General features: G+C 37.4%; 1 protein-coding gene across 1 annotated transcript; it reads right to left on the bottom strand.

The window, feature by feature from the left end:
* Positions 1 to 1,363: 1,363 nt before the first annotated feature.
* On the bottom strand, positions 1,364 to 16,657 carry CD86 (CD86 molecule). Its single transcript, XM_082762527.1, has 7 exons — positions 16,559 to 16,657; positions 14,260 to 14,591; positions 12,189 to 12,238; positions 10,460 to 10,801; positions 6,019 to 6,330; positions 3,561 to 3,692; positions 1,364 to 2,830 (listed from the first exon to the last, which is right to left on the bottom strand). The coding sequence occupies exons 2-7, from the start codon at positions 14,406 to 14,408 to the stop codon at positions 2,811 to 2,813; spliced, it is 1,005 nt and encodes a 334-aa protein (XP_082618653.1). The 5' UTR covers positions 14,409 to 14,591; positions 16,559 to 16,657; the 3' UTR covers positions 1,364 to 2,810.
* Positions 16,658 to 17,642: the final 985 nt, after the last annotated feature.

The following is a 17,642-nucleotide window of genomic DNA, read 5'->3' as shown; positions in this document are numbered from 1 at the left end:
GATGTTAATGAGGATTTGAGGGGAATCAGTTGAGTGGGAAGGGAAATTTTGGAAGAAAAAAAAAGCAAAACAAAACAACAAAAAATGAATTCCAGCATGAGTTAAAAAGATCAAGAGGGACAACAGAAACCTATTGAGTATCTTCCTGAGTTAGTACACCTGACAGTTTAATGCATGCTTTGTTTAGGGAATCAAATGTTAACCAAGAGTTAGAGGAGATTGAGTGACACACTGGAGATGTATTTGACAACCTACCAAATAGAATCAAAAGGCCAAGTTTTCAGGCTGTAATTTTGTATCTTATCTTTGAAGAATATAGGTCAGCAAGTCAAGGATGTGTGCATACACAGAGTTGTGCATGTTTATGAATGAACATATGAAACATTTAGTTGTATTGTTCTTGGTCATTGCAGCAATATTTTTTTATTCACTTGCTTCTGAGAGCAATTCTGGGAGCATTTCCTCCCCTAGAACACAGGATATCATTATTCCCCAATACACTGCTTTAATGTCAGGAGATTAAAACACTGGCACACACACACACAAAATAATATATATATATATATATCACAAAAATAATACACATATATATACTTTAATATAATTAAATAACTTTGCTAGCAAATATAAACTCTTACATAAAAATAAAACCTTTGACTTTTCATATAATTTGAATGATACTAATCTGAATGAAAGTATGTGATGTTAGTGTAAATAGCTTAGTAAACAGACTCCCAAATGATTTTGCTAACTCAAAAAGACATGCAAATTCTCTTATCCACGTGAAAATGGAGGTAAAAACAGGTGGAATCTAGCAACTCTTAACATCATTTAAAATAAAAGAATATTTGTAACTGGCAGAAATGATAGAGAATTTATGTCCATAGAGTGTAACTCTGAGCTGAATTTTGTCTTGTGAATGTGATGTTCATGTCCTCGTTCATGTTGAAAATGTCAAGCTTACAAACACAATCAAGACCTCAGAAAAATTTTATCTCGGTTCTACTGCATTCTTCCTGAAAGATGTCAGTGGTGTTAAAGAATATAAAGTGCAAAGATTGTTCAAAATTGCAGAACTAGCACATTTTAAATGAAACAGAGAACCTGTTCTGAAAGGTAAAACTATACCCTATAGTTGAGCACAGTATCATGTATGAATTGGTGCATCTTTACACTTTGAAACACAATTAAGAAAGGGAGAACATAGTCAACCAAACTGGAACACAACCTACTTATAAAATGTTCTCAGTATCTGCTTAGCTTAACTTTGTATATCTAAATTTATATTTAGATACATTTAGATAAATTTATATACAAATAAGTGATAACTCAAGCTTTAATTTCCTTACATCCACCAGAAAAACCTGCAGTACAGCATCTGGTCAGAATACAGATGAACAAAGTGTAAGAGATACTAACCATCTGGGCATAATAAGCTCCAAAGGCAGTAAAGAAAAGTAATTAAAATAGCCATAAATTATATTCAAAACAAATCTTTCCATCAGCTTATTTCTAGTTTCAAATATCCTATAGGAATTGCATGACTTTCTCAGAAGGTGGGGAAGTGTCCTGAAGTTCCTCTTTCCGTTGTGGAGTTTTACAAGAAAGTTACTAGTACAAAGCCACAGTGGCTCTGCCCAAAGCATTTATGGCTCATGACTAATACACTGCCTCTGTTCATATTTCCAGTGAGTGTTACGATTCACAGACTGTGGCCCAACTCTTTCTCAATTTTTGAGACATTTCCTTCTGTAATCCACCCTGTTCTGCTTTCTTCATTGACTCTCACTGACAAGATTTAATGACGTTACAGTGCATAATGAAGGGTACAGCAAAAAGGTCACAGGGATCAAACTCAACCATCCAACTGAAGAACTGCACAGGTTTGGGGAATTATTTGATTTTTAAACAGTTTCTCCTTATGCAGACACTCAGGATTTTTCCAAGTCAGCTCCTGCCCTTAAAAAAAGCTGCCACTTAGCTAGTAATAGTAGTGCTGCTAACTGCATAGCAAAGTTTTTTGTGGTCCCGTCAAGACTGTGAAGGAGTCCTAGCAAAAATAAAATGAGTCTCTTTTGTCCTTATAACATTTGGAGCAGCTCCTGCTGTGCTTCTCTGGATATTTGTTACTACTGACAAAGTGGGAAGATCTCTGCCCCTCAGATCTCACCATCCTCCTTCCAGTCTGGTTGCTAAAGGCATTGTCTTTGCATCTCTCTGTGCTGAAAGAAAGGAAGAACCCTTCTTCTGTGGGATGTGGATGGCAAGGGGTTCATCTCTTCTTTCCAGTTTTCATGGGTTCACTAAATTCAGTTCTTCATTTCTGAGCAGTATCACAGAAGGCAAAAATACATTAGTCCATGTGGCAGTGAAACAAAACACTGGGTGCAGGACGCTCCAAGGTGGCATTACCTCTACTCTTCTGTTATCAGGAGTTCAGACAGAGTAAGCACACCAAGAGCCAGGAAAATTCATGTGCTTGCCAATGAATTATGTGGAAGACTGAGGAGAGCACTGGCACTTGTTTGGCCTAAAAGCCCATTAAATTAGCACAGTTTTCCCAAAGGGTGGAAGAAAGTCAAATAGACAAGCACAAAATTGTACTTGCTACCATTCTGTAGCAAAAATAAAAGAGAACACTGGATAGTAGGTTTCAGTCATCAGACAAACATGTTGCATGTTGTTCTGCAGAGTACCTGGAGAGGATTCTTGTTCTGGCACAGCATCCAATACTATGGGACCTCGGGCCTCACTGTATGCAGAGATAGTTCCCAGTCAACACTCTGGCTGTTGGCCTCCATTTCAAGCTTCTAGACTGGTAGACTGACACCTAAAATAAATGAATGTGTGATTTACAGAAACATGAGAAATAGGAGCTGAAAAAGTGTTGATAACACATGTCCATTTATCTTAGGATTTGGAAGAATGAGGTTGGCCTCAGGATCTTTGTCTTTGTGAGGAATGAGGACTGTCTGTGAGGAATGAATTTCCTTCTTACTACAAAGGAAGGATAGACTTTGATGCCAGCATAAGGGTCCTTTCAGCGCAGAATAAACCCTGGACTGCTGAGACTTAGTGTTGCAACAAAACAGATAAATTCAAAACAAAGATCACATTCTGTTCTGGTAAATGATAATTTTTCCAGTCTAGTACTAGGCAGCCTGTGGTGGAACAATGCCTTGGATCCTTCACCTCATTGATGACAGTGATACTTGCATTTGACAGAAGCCTCATCTCATCCTTCTTCCAGCTCCACTTTTCTTATAAATGTTGACGGACAAGAAAGATTTATAAAGTGCCAAATCTAACAATAAGCCATTAAAAAGATGGAAGTGCAGGAAAAAATGGTATGTTTGTGCCATGACAATCTCACACAGCACAAAGAAGAGGGACAAATGGTTGCAGGAGGAGATAAGAGAAAAATGTTTGGATATGCTGGATAGACTAAATTGTTGCAGGAACTAAATTGTCCAAGGAAGTTTAATTTAAGTCCAGCATAAAAGCCAATTTTCTGTCAGCAGCTATATATAGGTAAAGCTGAATAAGAAGTAATTACTCACTCTGGCTGGTAGATGAGATATTTCTGTTCTTCAATATCACAAAACCCAGAAGAAGTGTGATCAGTATAATTACAGCTATAAGTGGGCCAAAGAAATTTACCTTCCCTTGTTCCATTTCTTCTCTCTGTATCTCTGAATAAGAAAACAGAGGACATGCACACAACAAAGATTTAATTTGGTGACATTTGGCTTAACCAATCTAACTCAAAATTATGTGAATTAAAAGTTTAGGGAAAGGCCCTCAGTATCCTTTACTTTTACAGTACTTTAATAATGTTAAATAATCACTATCTATATGCTTTATTTCCATTTCCAATAACCAGCAAGTCCACCAAGGCTAAATGACATCAACAACAGTAAGGCAAATTATTATTTCTGAAGTTTGGATAACATGAGAAATAAGCAGCTTGATTAATACAAGGGCCTATGAGGCCACTGTTGTGCTACTGCAACTCTGTGCTACTGTGCGAATTTCAAGAACCTGGGATTTCTCACTATTTGGTATCTGTTGGAACTGATGATTGAAGCCTAATGAAAAGCTATAAGGGATGTGAAAGAAGCAAGGAGTTCAAGGGAGTTTCCCTCTATTTCTGATTATTGTGCTTTTGAGGTCTTGGTTGCTAGGGATAGCAACAAATACAGCGTCAGTTGTCATCAAAGTTGTTTTTTATCTAGAATTGCTGGTTTCTTACCCACCATCACTATTTATCAAGTGGCTTACTTTCATAAAGCAAGGGAGGAGAGAACTGAACAGGGAAGAGGGGGATGCACAATTATGGCTAATACTATTGATGGTATTACTCTTGAGCAACATGTAGGCTATGCAAACCTCAAAAGATTTCTGAATTGTATTTTAATGTTAATTACATTAAAATTATGTATATATTTATATTATTTTACAATTACAATACAATATGTTGTATTATATATATATTTTACAATTATAATACAATACAATTTTACATTACAATATTTACATTACTTTCATGTAAGGACTTCAGAGGCAGTTTACTATATATAGCACTGATGACTTAACCCTTTAGCTAAAGATAAATGAAGAAAATTGCTCTGTGGAACTTCTTTAGGAATGAGTTGCAATCCTCTTTTACATCTGTAGTAAGTGTTAAGTAGGGAAGCCTGTACTTCCCTAGCAGGCTTTCTTGCAATGCTACCAGCGTCTCTGGGCTCCGTGTTCCTGTGAGTTGAAGCACAGCTTCAACACTAAAGGAGATGTGCAAGGTGAATGACCAAAGTGGGAAGCATCTTTATTTTTATGTGTTTGTGCTATAGCTTATGAATAAAAAATAATAAATAAATAAAATAAATAAATAAAAATCAAAAGATGTTGGATGTTTTCCTATCCCAAGCAATAAATAAAATACATTTTTAGTCTAAAGAAAGGGTCATTCATATGGAACCCTGATCCACGAGGGTTCAGTATTCATACAGTATTCAGCTAGAAAAGTAAAAGTAGCAAACTGTGAGGCAGACAAAGAATACCTAAACACAACTGAAACTGTAGTCATTAATAAATCAGGGAATATTTAGGATGGCACAGAACATACATATCTCACAAGAGGTGTCTGGAAAACAAACAAAAAAACAAACAAACAAAAAAAACCCCTCACCACAATCCCAGAGAAAAAAATCCCTAAATGGTCATTTTGGAATACACACTCTATATGCCAAATATTATGAAAACCACCAGGAATGCTTCTGAGACTGGTCAAAGTTTCATGGTCTTTACATTTAAGCTCAGTGCAGTCTATTTGGCAGTCTGTGAGCTAAATTTGGTCCAAGGGTCTCTTCTGTTCAACCTTCAGCCTTTCTATCAAGAGAGATTAGGAATAGCAGCTCAAGCACTTCAACATCAGAAAAACAAAACAAAACAAAACATATGTACTGTGAGGGTGGTCAAACATTAGAACAGATTGCTGAGAGAGGTTGTGGAGTCTCCATGATTGGAGATACTTAAAACCAACTGGATGAGGCCCTGAGCTACCTATTGACCCTGTTTTGTGTGGGGTGATCTCCAGGTGCTTCTTCAAACCTCAGCAGTTCTCTGATTCTGTGATGCAGCAACCTCTATCTTAACGGTGAAATGTCACCTCCAGAGACTGGTTGAAGCCTAATACTGGCATCCAGGTTGCTTTGTTGCTGCAGCAGCATTTAGGGAAGGGATGAACATGCCCTGTTCTAAACAGTGTAGCAGTAGTCTTCCTTCCCTGTGCCAACTCCCTGCTCTAATAAGGCTTCCCATGGAAAGATAAGGAGAAGGAATTTGATGGCCTTGGCTATCAGTGAACAGGATGGAGAACATACAACCCTTGTAACTAGACCATACTGCTGCTTAGAGTTTATTCTCTGCCTTGACTATGCTGCCATCTGTGATCATTTCTACTGCAGTGTTCCCATCTCCTACCCATGCAAAAATCAGAACTGGCAAATGAAGACTCACCGATCACTAGTGGCGCTGAGACAAGGCTCCCCAGCTCCTCTCTAAGGTGAAGTAAGCAGCTAATATTAGTGAGGATGTTTGTAGGAACTGTGATATTCAGCTTGCTGGTAACATTGTACAGCTTTGTTACAGCATCCTGTGAGACATCCATATGATGTATATGCCTATTTGTTGTGTTTTCATATGAAATTAGCCAAATCATCTGCCTGGGTTCTGGATAACCTCCGCTGGAAGAACAGGAAAGATTCAAGTTTTCTTTGGGCTTTAGTTCCCCAGAGGTTAGCTGTGTTATCTCAGGTTGACTATAGTTGGCTGAAACAGAGCAAAGAAAAAGCATCATGAGTTGGACACACCACATCTTGTGACAGTTCCTGTCAATTATTTGAGATTTTCAGGCATAATCAAATCTAAACAATCTTCTCAGAAAAGCAATGTGGGTCCTAAGAAGGGTTTGTTATATTTTTGTTGCATACACTGGCTTGCTTCTCCTTCACCTTGGGACATTTCAATGTCATAGGTCAGATCAGCCAGAGAGTGAGACTCCATCTCTCCCATCTTCTTTGGACCAATTGACACTTCAGAATAATCAAAGCTGGACAACTTGCAGGCCTGCTTAAGCACAAAATTGGAATGAGAGATACAGTAGTACCTACCCTCAACTTCTTGATTAATTATGAGTCGAAATACAAACCTCTAATTTTTAAATGTGTGCAAATAAATTATCTGAGGGATTTCAGATGAGGTAAGTTGAAGGTCCAGTGTTGTCATGAGTAGACACATCCTTGGTGTCTGTCAATATTACAAGTGATTGTTTTGCAGCTGAAAGAAATTCACTCATCTTAACTTGAAACGTAGGCCTCTCTTAGCTCAGCTTAAAATGTGGAAGTGACTACAGTACAGGTTTCTTTACTCTGTGACACTGCATACTCATCCCAATCAATGAAAAACAAGCCTGTTGCTTTAAAAAGCCAAGTTTCCAAGGCAAGAAATAACTGGTAAAAAAGGACTGTGTAAACATAAAACATGAAGGATAAGCAGGATCATTTAATGAAAACAAAAAAGTAACAGGCTCAGGACTTCATTGAAAACACTTAAGTATTTCAGAGTCAAAGTATTTTTGTGCTAAAGACAACATGGAGAAATATTGGAGATGGGGCAAAATATTCTTAGAAAAATATGAGCCTAAGGGGTCTGACTCTTCTATATACATGCTCAAAGTGTTGGATCCATACTGTAATCCTTGCCCCAGTGAATCCTTAATATAAATGGAGGAAGAAATATGATTACAGAATGTTAGGGATTGGAAGGGACCTTGAAAGATCGATCATCAAGTCCAATCCCCCTGCTGGAGCAGGAACAACTAGATCAGGTCTCACTGGAGTGCATCCAGGTGGGTTTTGAATGTCTCTAGACATTCAAAAGGAGACTCCACACACCCCGGGCAGCCTGTTCCAGTGTTCTGTCACCCTCACCATGAAAAAGTTTTGTCTCATATTTAAGCGGAACCTTCTATGTTCCAGCTTACACCCATTCTGTCCTCCTGACGCTCACCCTTTACATATTTACAAACATAAATAAGGTCACCCCTCATTCTCCTCTTCTCCAAGCTAAAATCATGTTGCTTTTGTTTGTTCTATGCCAGTACATAGGGAAACAGATTTATTCTAGTCAATTAAATGCCTGGAAGAGTCCAGAAGGAAAAACAAATCAATCAATTAATCAAACAAACAAAAAAACATATTGTTTGCACCCTAAAATGTAGTTAAGTTGTCCCTTGGGAGGGTTCAAGCCTCCTTTTTCTCCTCAAGGTCTGACTTGCTTATCTGACTGCTCACTTGAGCTCCTGGTCTGGAGTATTTATTCTTAGCATTTTATGGGGAGGGCAGAAAGGTAATCCATGGCTGTGAAACTTGCCATATCATCCAAGTGATTTAAGAGTTTGAATCTTATTGACAGTAAGCAACTGGAAATAGGGGAATATACCCTTATCAAAGCACTTTCATTTTCATGGCTTCTGGAAGGGAAGCTTAATTTACTGAAAAGTGATGATGCTTGCATGCAGAGTGTGCACTACTTATGTGTGAGTTTTGTATCTGGATTGCTAACAGAAAAGCATATTTTAGGACAATATTTGTAATTAAAGATAACATCTTCCAAGTAGGCTACCTCAAGACACAACAGATCCATCAGGCCTTTATTATTTTTCCCAATGGCTTAATCACCCTACCTGGTTTTGTTTTTGCATCCTAAAGTGACAATGCAGCTTACTCACTTGCTTCCCAGCCACTGACTTTTTTTATATCTTCAATGAATTAATTAGCCTTTTAAAATAGATATTATTTTATGTATATTTTAGGTTCCCATACTCTGAAAACAAGACTCTTTAAAGTCTTCTTTGTTAAAAAGTAATTGATTCATCTTTCAACATCTCTACTTGGACTGTATTTTTTCCCAGCCCTCAGATAATTCTAGTAGAGCTTTTGTTCATGCTTTTAAACTTTTCAGTGTTCCTTCTATAAAATGAGGTCACAAACTCTAGTCTGTATTCTGGCATTGGATCTACCATCAAGAATTTGAAGAGAGCCTATTTTTAAATAGCTTTCCTAGTCTTTTCCCTTATTGATCAATCCAGAGTAAGCACTACATACATGCTGTAGCAGAAAGATCAGAATTTCCAGTTAAGCAGCTTGTCCACAAAATCCCTACCTTGTCTGTTTTAAGAGTCAAAGTTTTCCATTACGAAACCCACCTTTTCTGGAGAATGATCTGTGTTCATTGTTCTTATATAAATAATCTTGGCTTTATAAAATTCATATAATATACATACCTTTACCTATGTATTGTCCTGATGGAATATATATGAAGTAGATGCATAAACTACATTAGAAGGTGCTTGGGTATTTTGGAATAGGTTTGGTCATCAAGTGGTCTAGATAGTTTTCTGTGACTGTCCTTTAATTCCTGTATAGCAGTCAAACTTTCTTATGTCCATTTTAAGAGTGAAATTCCATAATACAAAAAGTGTGAAATTCCATAATACAAAAAAGTTCTCTATGCATGCTGTAAGTTTCTAGTTAAGAAAGAGTAGATAAGCACAGGCACATTTCAACATTATTTTTTTTTTTAATATTTTTTATTTTAATATTTTTTATTCTCATGGAATTCCATATTGTTCCTTCCTTTGGGAGCTTTTTGAACAGAAAGTAATTTGAAAGAAACACAGCAGCAAATAGCGTAAAAGAACCTTCCTAAATTAAAGGTTTGGAAAAGTTTTAATGCTTATGTATAAGACTTCTGTAACATGTTGAATTAATTGAATGGTTGATACTAAGCAGCTCTTAAATTAGAGATCTTGATACTGAGTGTCTGAAAGTTTGCTGAAAATACTTGTCATGAAAATAAATTCTGGGAGAACCAGAATTAATCTAGACGTTCTATCTGTTTGTGGGCTGAGGAAACATCTGCTGGTAGCACAATACTAAATAGGCTCAGAAGTCTTGGTACTCTGTTTCTGGCTGCTGTTACACATGGCCTATTCTCTTTTGAAGCAGTATTCTGAGGTCTGAGAACACCAGTGGAAGTTAGAAGCTCTTATTACTAATAACTACCACTATCCTAGGAGTAGAGAAAACACAGCCACATGAACAAAGGTTGCCAAGAGAGCAATTTAAAATAGAAAAACATTATGAAAATATATTATGAATTACTAAAATATTATACATATTAGGACAATATTGCTTCCTCACTGAACCCCATCCCTCCAAAGATTATCTGTCCTTTAACATGAAAGAAATCAAGTTAAGTCTCATCAATGCCTGCATTTTTTCTTCAGAGATATTTTCAGTCCTCCCTTAACTGAGCATATGATTTTCTACTCCTCCACATATGAGCTGCTCTTTTCTTAATTTTCCCTACAATTTATATCTTCATAAAATAGCTGGGTGTTTGCAGAGATCTTTTTGTTTCAATTGTGATTTATCTCCAACAATGCTAATACTATGTTTTAGTAGTAAATGTTAATACTATTGCTTTTAATAGAAGACAGTACATCAGATGTAAATAAAACATGTATTTTCTGGGGTCCTAAAAGCCATAAAACTTGTAGGAAGCAACAGAAAGAAGGCAGAATGGTTTTCACTATAAAATGTGATAGGGTGGGAGTCAGGAATGTTCAATGTTGAACAAATTATTTCTTTATTTTCTACTTCTTCTGATTGCTTTCACCATAGTACTACTAATTCAGAGCTAGCTAATTCAGAGATGAGGATTTTCTATTGAGAATGATATTTAGAAATTCTGCTCCAGTGCAGGTACATCTCCAGTGGCCTGGGGACACAACCACAAGTTTCTGGACTAAACAAAGTGACAGAGAATCAACCAACCAATCAACCATCAAACCACCACCAACAAAAACAGATGTCAATTAGCAGAGATTACTTACCAATGATGCTCAGTGAACACTCAGATTTGTGTATGACCTTTGGTGATTCTTTGTCTCTGTGCTGTATAATACAGGTATATTGTCCCTCATCCACAATCCTTGCATTTAACAACTGCAAGGTCCATTTGTTCATATCCATCTTGGTGCGATTTATGTATTTAGGACTAAGGTTGTCATGTTTTTCCTGGCCATAGTATACTTCATGCACCACTTCAGCAACACCTTTTTGCCAAAAAACTCTTAAATCCTTTATGTCAGTTTTCTGAGAGTTTGTAAAATAGCAAGACAGGTATGCAGTGTGATTGAAAAATGACTTCACCTGATGCCCACTGGCAGTAATACCTTAAAAAAGAAAGATAAGAAATTAAGATTTTCGTCAGCTGAAAAAGAGCACCAAGTATTTGAAGTCACAGAGGCAACACAACAATAATAGCAACAAAATCACCAGCATTTATACACAAATTCTCCCACTAGGTGTGGGAGGATACTTACTTCTGCAAACTGACACACTTAGTCCTGTGGAGTTCAGGTCACAAAACTGTTACTTATATTCTTATATTACTATATATATATTATTTATATACTGTATTACTTATATACTATATTATTTTATATTATTATACTATGTTATCCTACATTATCATACTATATTATTCTATATTACTTATATATTTATATTACTGTTACTTCCTATATTTCACTTTCCAAGGAAGGCCTACCATACAGAGGTTGCCAGCAGGCAAGAGGTCAAGGGTTCTTGCATGTGTATGTAGTGAGATTTTGCCACAAAAGAGATAGTTGCATAATTTCTTTTCTGAAAGTTAAGTTCATTCTCTTCATAGAACAACACAGCATTACAGTTTTGAAGAAAATGTAAAGTGCACACTGTGTGGTAAATATCGGTGTCTGAGGATAATATGACCAGAAAGTCAGAAACAGGTAAACACTTTCTGTCTCACTGAAGAATTAATCTAGAGTTTAATGACAAATTAAATGTCAGGTTTAACTGTTCTGTAATTAATGTAGAATGTAATGGCAAATTAAATGTCAGATTTAAAGTTCTGTTGCTGATCTTGTTAACAGAAATAGTCAATAAACACAATTACATGTATGTCTTCATGCAACAAAAGTATATACTGTTATTACACAGGGGATGATTTTTCTCCCACTTTCACCACAGCATGTATCCATTGTTATAATGGGTGTTGATGGGCTAGGAGAAGAGTCTTTCCTTGCAATTGAAAATGCAGTCCTCTGTCCAAGGAGGTGCAAATACCTCTGCTGTGTTAAAAAGGAGGAGGATATTCACAGTCTCTCTCCTAAAGCAAAGTTTTCACTGCCTTTCTGGAACACCAAACTGCAGAGTGATCTCTGCAGCTGCCAAAAACTCCAGTTGTTCCTTATCAAACTGTCCATTATCAGTTTAATACTGCTGTCCTCTACGGTATACAGAGGTGATATACACACATTTTTAAAGATTGATTTAAATTGAAAATTTAAGAGCAACATAAAGTATGTGTAATGTAAAGATATAAACCTGGAGAAAATACTTACTAGATATTTAATAGAGTCTCTGCACATAATTTAAATATATATTACATAGGTTCTGTGACTTTGATTGTACAACTGGAATGTTTAATTACTACTAGGGAATTTCTGAGTAGATGAAAATGTATAGAAGGACACAAGTAATCAAAACAGGTTTTACAATTTAAAATGTTCCTCTTACCTGGGAGAAGTATTATTACATGAAGAAAGAATATGCAGACCTCCATGATACTGTAAGAAGGAAGAATTAAGCAAGTATTTTAGAGTTTGAAAACACTCCAGTACCTTCTTGAGTATTCCCAATGAAATGGTAAAACAGGAAGCTTTCAGAGTGATTTTTGAGAAAGTTAATCTTATATTTTCCCCCTGACTGGTAGAAGTATTTCTGTATTCTTCATAGCCTTTAGCAACAAGAATCATCCTATGACAGGCCTCTGGTTTACAAAGATGGTAATGAGGTTCAAGATTACTGCAGATAGGGTATGCTATGGGAGGAACGCAGAGCCTCTGATCTGCAAAGGGCAGGATGAATACCTAGAATGTCTGGCACAGAGGAAAGAGGAATGGGGAGCATGCTTGCCCTTGGCTGTGTGGGGAAGAAGATGGGGTAACTGAAAGTAGAAGGGGAAGAAAGTGACACAGAAGGAGGAGGTGGGGGAGACTTTACGATGATGTCAGCTACCAGAAGCGATGAAACGTGTGACCTTTAGTTTTGCAACAGAAACCTATCCCTCACTACAGTAAAAGACAACTGAGAGTAATCCTACATAGTTAAAAGAGTTGAGACTATATATCACACAGTTAGCTAAAGAAAAACTAATATCTTTTTAGAAACAAACAAACAAAAACAACAACAACAAAAAACTATGAATCCTCTTATAAGCAAAACACTTCTATGACTGCTTGGGTTCACATGATGTAGGGGCCTTTAATCCTGTTTAAAAGCCTGGGCCATTTTCTCATGTCTTTCTCATTTATTGGTGAAATAGCAGCTCCTTCATCTGACTCGCTTGTGGCTGCTGGTTAGCAGCACATTTGTCTGTCTCCTGTGCTACTTCCATGTATTTGGGAGAAGTCTCCACACCAACCCATTCAAAACATCTATCACTCTCCTGAACGATGCAGAGAATCCTCTTTTGGTGGAGCAGATGTAAAACTCTTCAGCTTTTACAATACTTAAAAACAATGAGATTGATGTCTGCTGTCCTGACTGGTAGCATAGCTTTCTGATGGTTTCCATTTTTTTTGTCAGGTTTTATATTAAGCTTGTACACTTTGGTCTTTACCTTTACCCAGATCTCTGGGAGTGCGGGTCTCTTTTTCTGTTTAACACAGAATTTTTCTCAGTCAGCTGTCTTTCTTTTTTTTTTTTTTTTTTTTTTCTTTTTTTTTTCATGTACTATATAACACACAACTAGTAAATACTTATTTCTAGATTCAGACTGCCTTTTCTTAGGAAAGAGGAGAATGAATCCTAAGTGTGTCAGAGGGTATAAAAAATTTTCTTTGTGATCAGCGAGACTCATTGATTTCTTCCTCAGAAGAGGGAAGGGGGCTCATGCAGAATTCATTGCTGTAAACAGAGATCATTCTCTTTCTGCTCCAGACTACAAGGGCACAAACCAACCTGCTATGTGGTGGCAACTTTTATTGAGCAATTTTTCTCCTAGGTTGGGTCCCACCAAATTAAACTACACAACTGATTGCCTAAATTGCCTGATTGCCTTTGGACTATGCTCTTAGTCATATGGACTGAATTTTTGGGTAGACCTGTGTGGAGCCAGGAGCTGGACTCAGTGATCCTTGTGAGTCCCTTCCAACTCAGGTTATTCTATGTTTCTATGATTGTAAATAAAATTGCCTGTGCCAAGTCATAGAAACCTACAGAAAATCCCTCTCAGCAGGCATATTTCTCTCCTGTGAACAAGAATTTTTGCTTTCAGTCAAATAATAATAAACAAACAAACAAACAACAACAACAAAAATGTGATAGCCCTATAGCCCTGTTTTTTCTTTGATCCAGGGCAGGTTCATAAGAGTAGGACTTAAAACAATTTGGTGACTGGAAACATAAATGGAAGAGACAGAGTATGCTGCTATAGCAAGACGTGTTGCAATGACTGTCTCAGAGCAGCAAAGACCAAAACCAGAAGTGAAAATAAAAAAGAGAGAAATAAAATCCAGGGGAAAAAAACAAAACAAAACCCACCATCACCACCAACAAAAAACACACAACAGATAACACTCCTTGCCTTTCTTTATGGGTTAGAATTGGAGCTGAGGACAGAAGTCTCAAAGGTCCCACAGACTGTCCTGGATGCTGTCTTCCAGGTGGTGTGTAGCTGGGGATGGCTGTACGATGAAGGATTCTGGGAGTCTGCAGAGGGACATACCTCCACATACCCTGGCAAGGGAGGTCACTATGTGTGACAAACTGCTTCTCTTATGTGAGCTGATTTAGAGGTAGTTGCTGAATCATGAAGTGGGACAGAAACATTTCAGTGCTGTGAACGGCTTCTCTTCCTTTTTTTACAGGATGCCTTTAACCAGCTGATGCAACTCCTTGGAGGCAGTCTCCAGAAGACTGTGGGGAGGAAGAGGAATTAAAGAGTCTCTGTGTTGGCTACTTATATGATTTCTTAGGCATTTTCAAGGACGGTTTCAATACAAATTCTGTGCTCAATTCTCTTTTACAACTTCAGGCCATTGAAAGAATGGCAGTGTCCCAGAATTGTTAAGGAGTCAAAAGGGACCAGGTAAGAGGGGAAAGACAGATTCTACTTCATGGCATGGCCTGCTACTGGCTAATGGTGGAGAAGGAACTGCCCCACTTTGTGGTCATGGTCCAGTGCATGAGCACTCCACTTCAGAGCATTGTGCCTCTGCGTCCATGGCACTTTTTCAGGATGCTAGTGATAATTGATGAGTTAGGAGTGCTTTGAAGACCCAGGGCTTAAAAAATCATCTCTGACATTCAGAAGTACATGAAGTTGGTCCTCAGGGAGGTAAACATTTTTCCTTGCTAAAGAAGTGCTACAGAAAAGGCACTATATGGCAAGTGTTTTTCTTGCCTTTTAAAGCTCTGTCAGCCATTCCCAGAGATGCCCTCATGACTCAGGATTACAAACTATTTGTGGATGTCAGAGATGAAAAATGGAGAAGTATTTTAATTGAAATTATGTCAGTATGCACCAGTAGTTACATTCAGCTCTTTATTTACCGAAAGAAGAAAACGTATGAGTACATGTACTTTAGTGGCCCTATTCATGACTGCTTTTATTTTGGCTAAAGCAGTTTGAGAGGAGTCATGAGGCAGCTCCCATTTGGCTGAATACAAAGTTCTTCCTCCCTGAAGAACTCTAAGATAGAGGTTTGAGAAAAAGAGGTGACTTTGCTCATCTTACTTTTGAAGGTAACTGTGAGAAAGCCCTCTGGGACTTGCTTTGAAATTGGCTTGTGCTTTCTGTTTCTTCTCCCTCTAAATTCAGTGTGTAATATATGCAAATTGAAGCATCACAGACAATAGTTCCTCCTCCCCCCCCCCCCCCCCCCCCTCTTATTTTTTGCCTGAGTTTTCATTTGCGCTCTTTTTTCCCATTTTCACTTTTGGATGTAGTCATTGTCTTTTGAAAGATACTGTCAAATCTGTGGTGTTTGACTCAAACTCCTTCAGTTCCTTTCAAAATTTACTTTTAAAGAGTATCTAAGAACATGCAATTAATTTATTTTATTACATCAGGTACATATCTTCTATGCGAAGACTCTCCTCACCCTTATTTCACCATGATCTCAAAACAAAACTGTCCACTAAACTAGTAACCTCCTGTTTTGACTTTTCTTGAGTAGGGATTTTTTTTTTAAATTTCCATGCTGTGCAACACTGAGTAGCTCCATGAGCAGTGTTGTGAACCTCCTGAAGACATCTGTAACTAAGACTTTTCATCACTGACATGAAAGCTATCCTAGAGAGTTCTAAACAAAATTGTGCTCAAATGCATTATCAGCCTTCTCCTTCGTTGGAAATACAGGATGATTTGAGCAAGTGTTATCAAAGGGATGGAAAAACTTAAGGAAATTCCTTTAACATAGCAAAGTCTGAGAATGGTAGTATTCCTTCCACCCAAATACTCAGACATGCAGTATAAATATCTGGAATGGACATTTTTAAAAACATAATATTGCTCAGACAACTTATGTTTCCTATGTGTTTCTCCATAAAGAAATTGTCACTGTTGTAATCAATTACTATTTTTTTTTCCTATTGCTCATTCTATTTTAGAAAACTATTTTACACTAAGTTAAATTTGTAAATACAGGATTTGTTTAATTATGTTGTTGTTACATTCTAAAAAATCTGTCTCCATAGTTCTCAATTTGTGAATGCATTTTTTTTTCCTTTTCACTATCCCCTCTTTAAGTAACATTCTTTCATTATTACCATATTCAGAGAACTATGACTTTCTCTATGATTCTGGGATTACTTTGCTCTAACACCCACAATCTGGTCTTTTAATAGCAATGAAACAACACCAATTATTATTTAAATAATACCTTTGGTCCAAAGATCATGGAGCATTCCACTGCCTCTGCAAACAGAATTCTTCATCCACAACTAAAAGAAAAGTATCTCTGAAGGAGAGCACAGAGTCTGCCTAACAATGCTCAGTCCCAGAGCATGAATCACAGGACACGAACAAGTACTCCACGTAACTGAAACCGTGGGGGGAATTTGAAGGGGAAGAACATCATCAACCAGAATAAGACAGTTGTTGGAATTAGCTGTGGTATTTGCTCTGAGTTCCACCTACAGGTCAGGCTGACATGTTTTTCCACACTCTACGCTATATCTGGCTGCAGAATTGACAAATTTGTTGAACCACCTCTCCTGCATCACAGGTAACCACATATGATGACATCTGTCCTCCTTTCCCAGCCTCTGCCCTTGTTTTGACATTAGTCATGCAAACTTCTCAGCTGAGAAGTAGCAAGTGGCTGATTCTCTTCTCCATAGTTCATACTAACCCAATTGACTTTGCAAGGAAACAGAAGGAATGCGCCCATTCCCACACAGGTCACAACTTAGAGATGGCAACTGGTTAACAGATTAGTCAGCTGCTGGAGTTTCCTCAAGAGTCAGAAGAGGGAGTAAGAAGAGGAAATTCAGATGCTCACTCACAGGCCATCCCTCTTCTAAGACTTCTACAAGGGATGCTTTGCCTGGAAATGGTAAGTTAATGGGTTGGTGTTAAGGCTAAAGCTCTCAGCTTAAGTCAGGGCTACACAGGGTGTCACAGGCACAAGCCCAAATAAGTTTTCTGGGCACCCCTAATATCAAGATAAAGGCCATATACAAAAGAATAAATTCATGATTGATTCCTAACATATACCCAAATATGTATAACAAGGTTTAGCAGCCATGCAACATATTATATGTTTGGTTCTCAGGTATTATATGCTTGATTTTTAATAAACCTCTTTAAAAAACAGCTGTGAATATGATGCAAACCTCATTCTGCTTCTTAAATGAGAACATCACTGATCAGGAACTACTTTTTTCTAATTGCAATAAATTAATCTCAATTATTAAATTAAGATGTGATATTCAGAAGTGCAGGTAAATGAGCCAAGCTCTGCT

This window comes from Aythya marila (genome assembly GCF_965140915.1).
Source record: "Aythya marila genome assembly, chromosome: 1".
NCBI classification, from domain to species: domain Eukaryota; kingdom Metazoa; phylum Chordata; class Aves; order Anseriformes; family Anatidae; genus Aythya; species Aythya marila.
The sequence above is the reverse complement of the archived record's forward strand: the minus strand, read 5'-3'. Positions and strand labels throughout refer to the sequence as shown.

What these genes read in the sequence shown, in the direction of transcription:
- CD86 (XM_082762527.1), bottom strand. Translation starts at nt 14,408, where the DNA reads ATGTGGAGGTATGTCCCTCTGCAGACTCCCAGAATCCTTCATCGTACA. An exon ending in CTCAGCGCCACTAGTGATCG is followed by an intron (nt 3,693 to 6,018) that starts GTGAGTCTTCAT and finishes TTTCTTATTCAG; the next exon opens with AGATACAGAGAGAAGAAATG. An exon ending in TATCTCATCTACCAGCCAGA is followed by an intron (nt 2,831 to 3,560) that starts GTGAGTAATTAC and finishes CATTTATTTTAG; the next exon opens with GTGTCAGTCTACCAGTCTAG.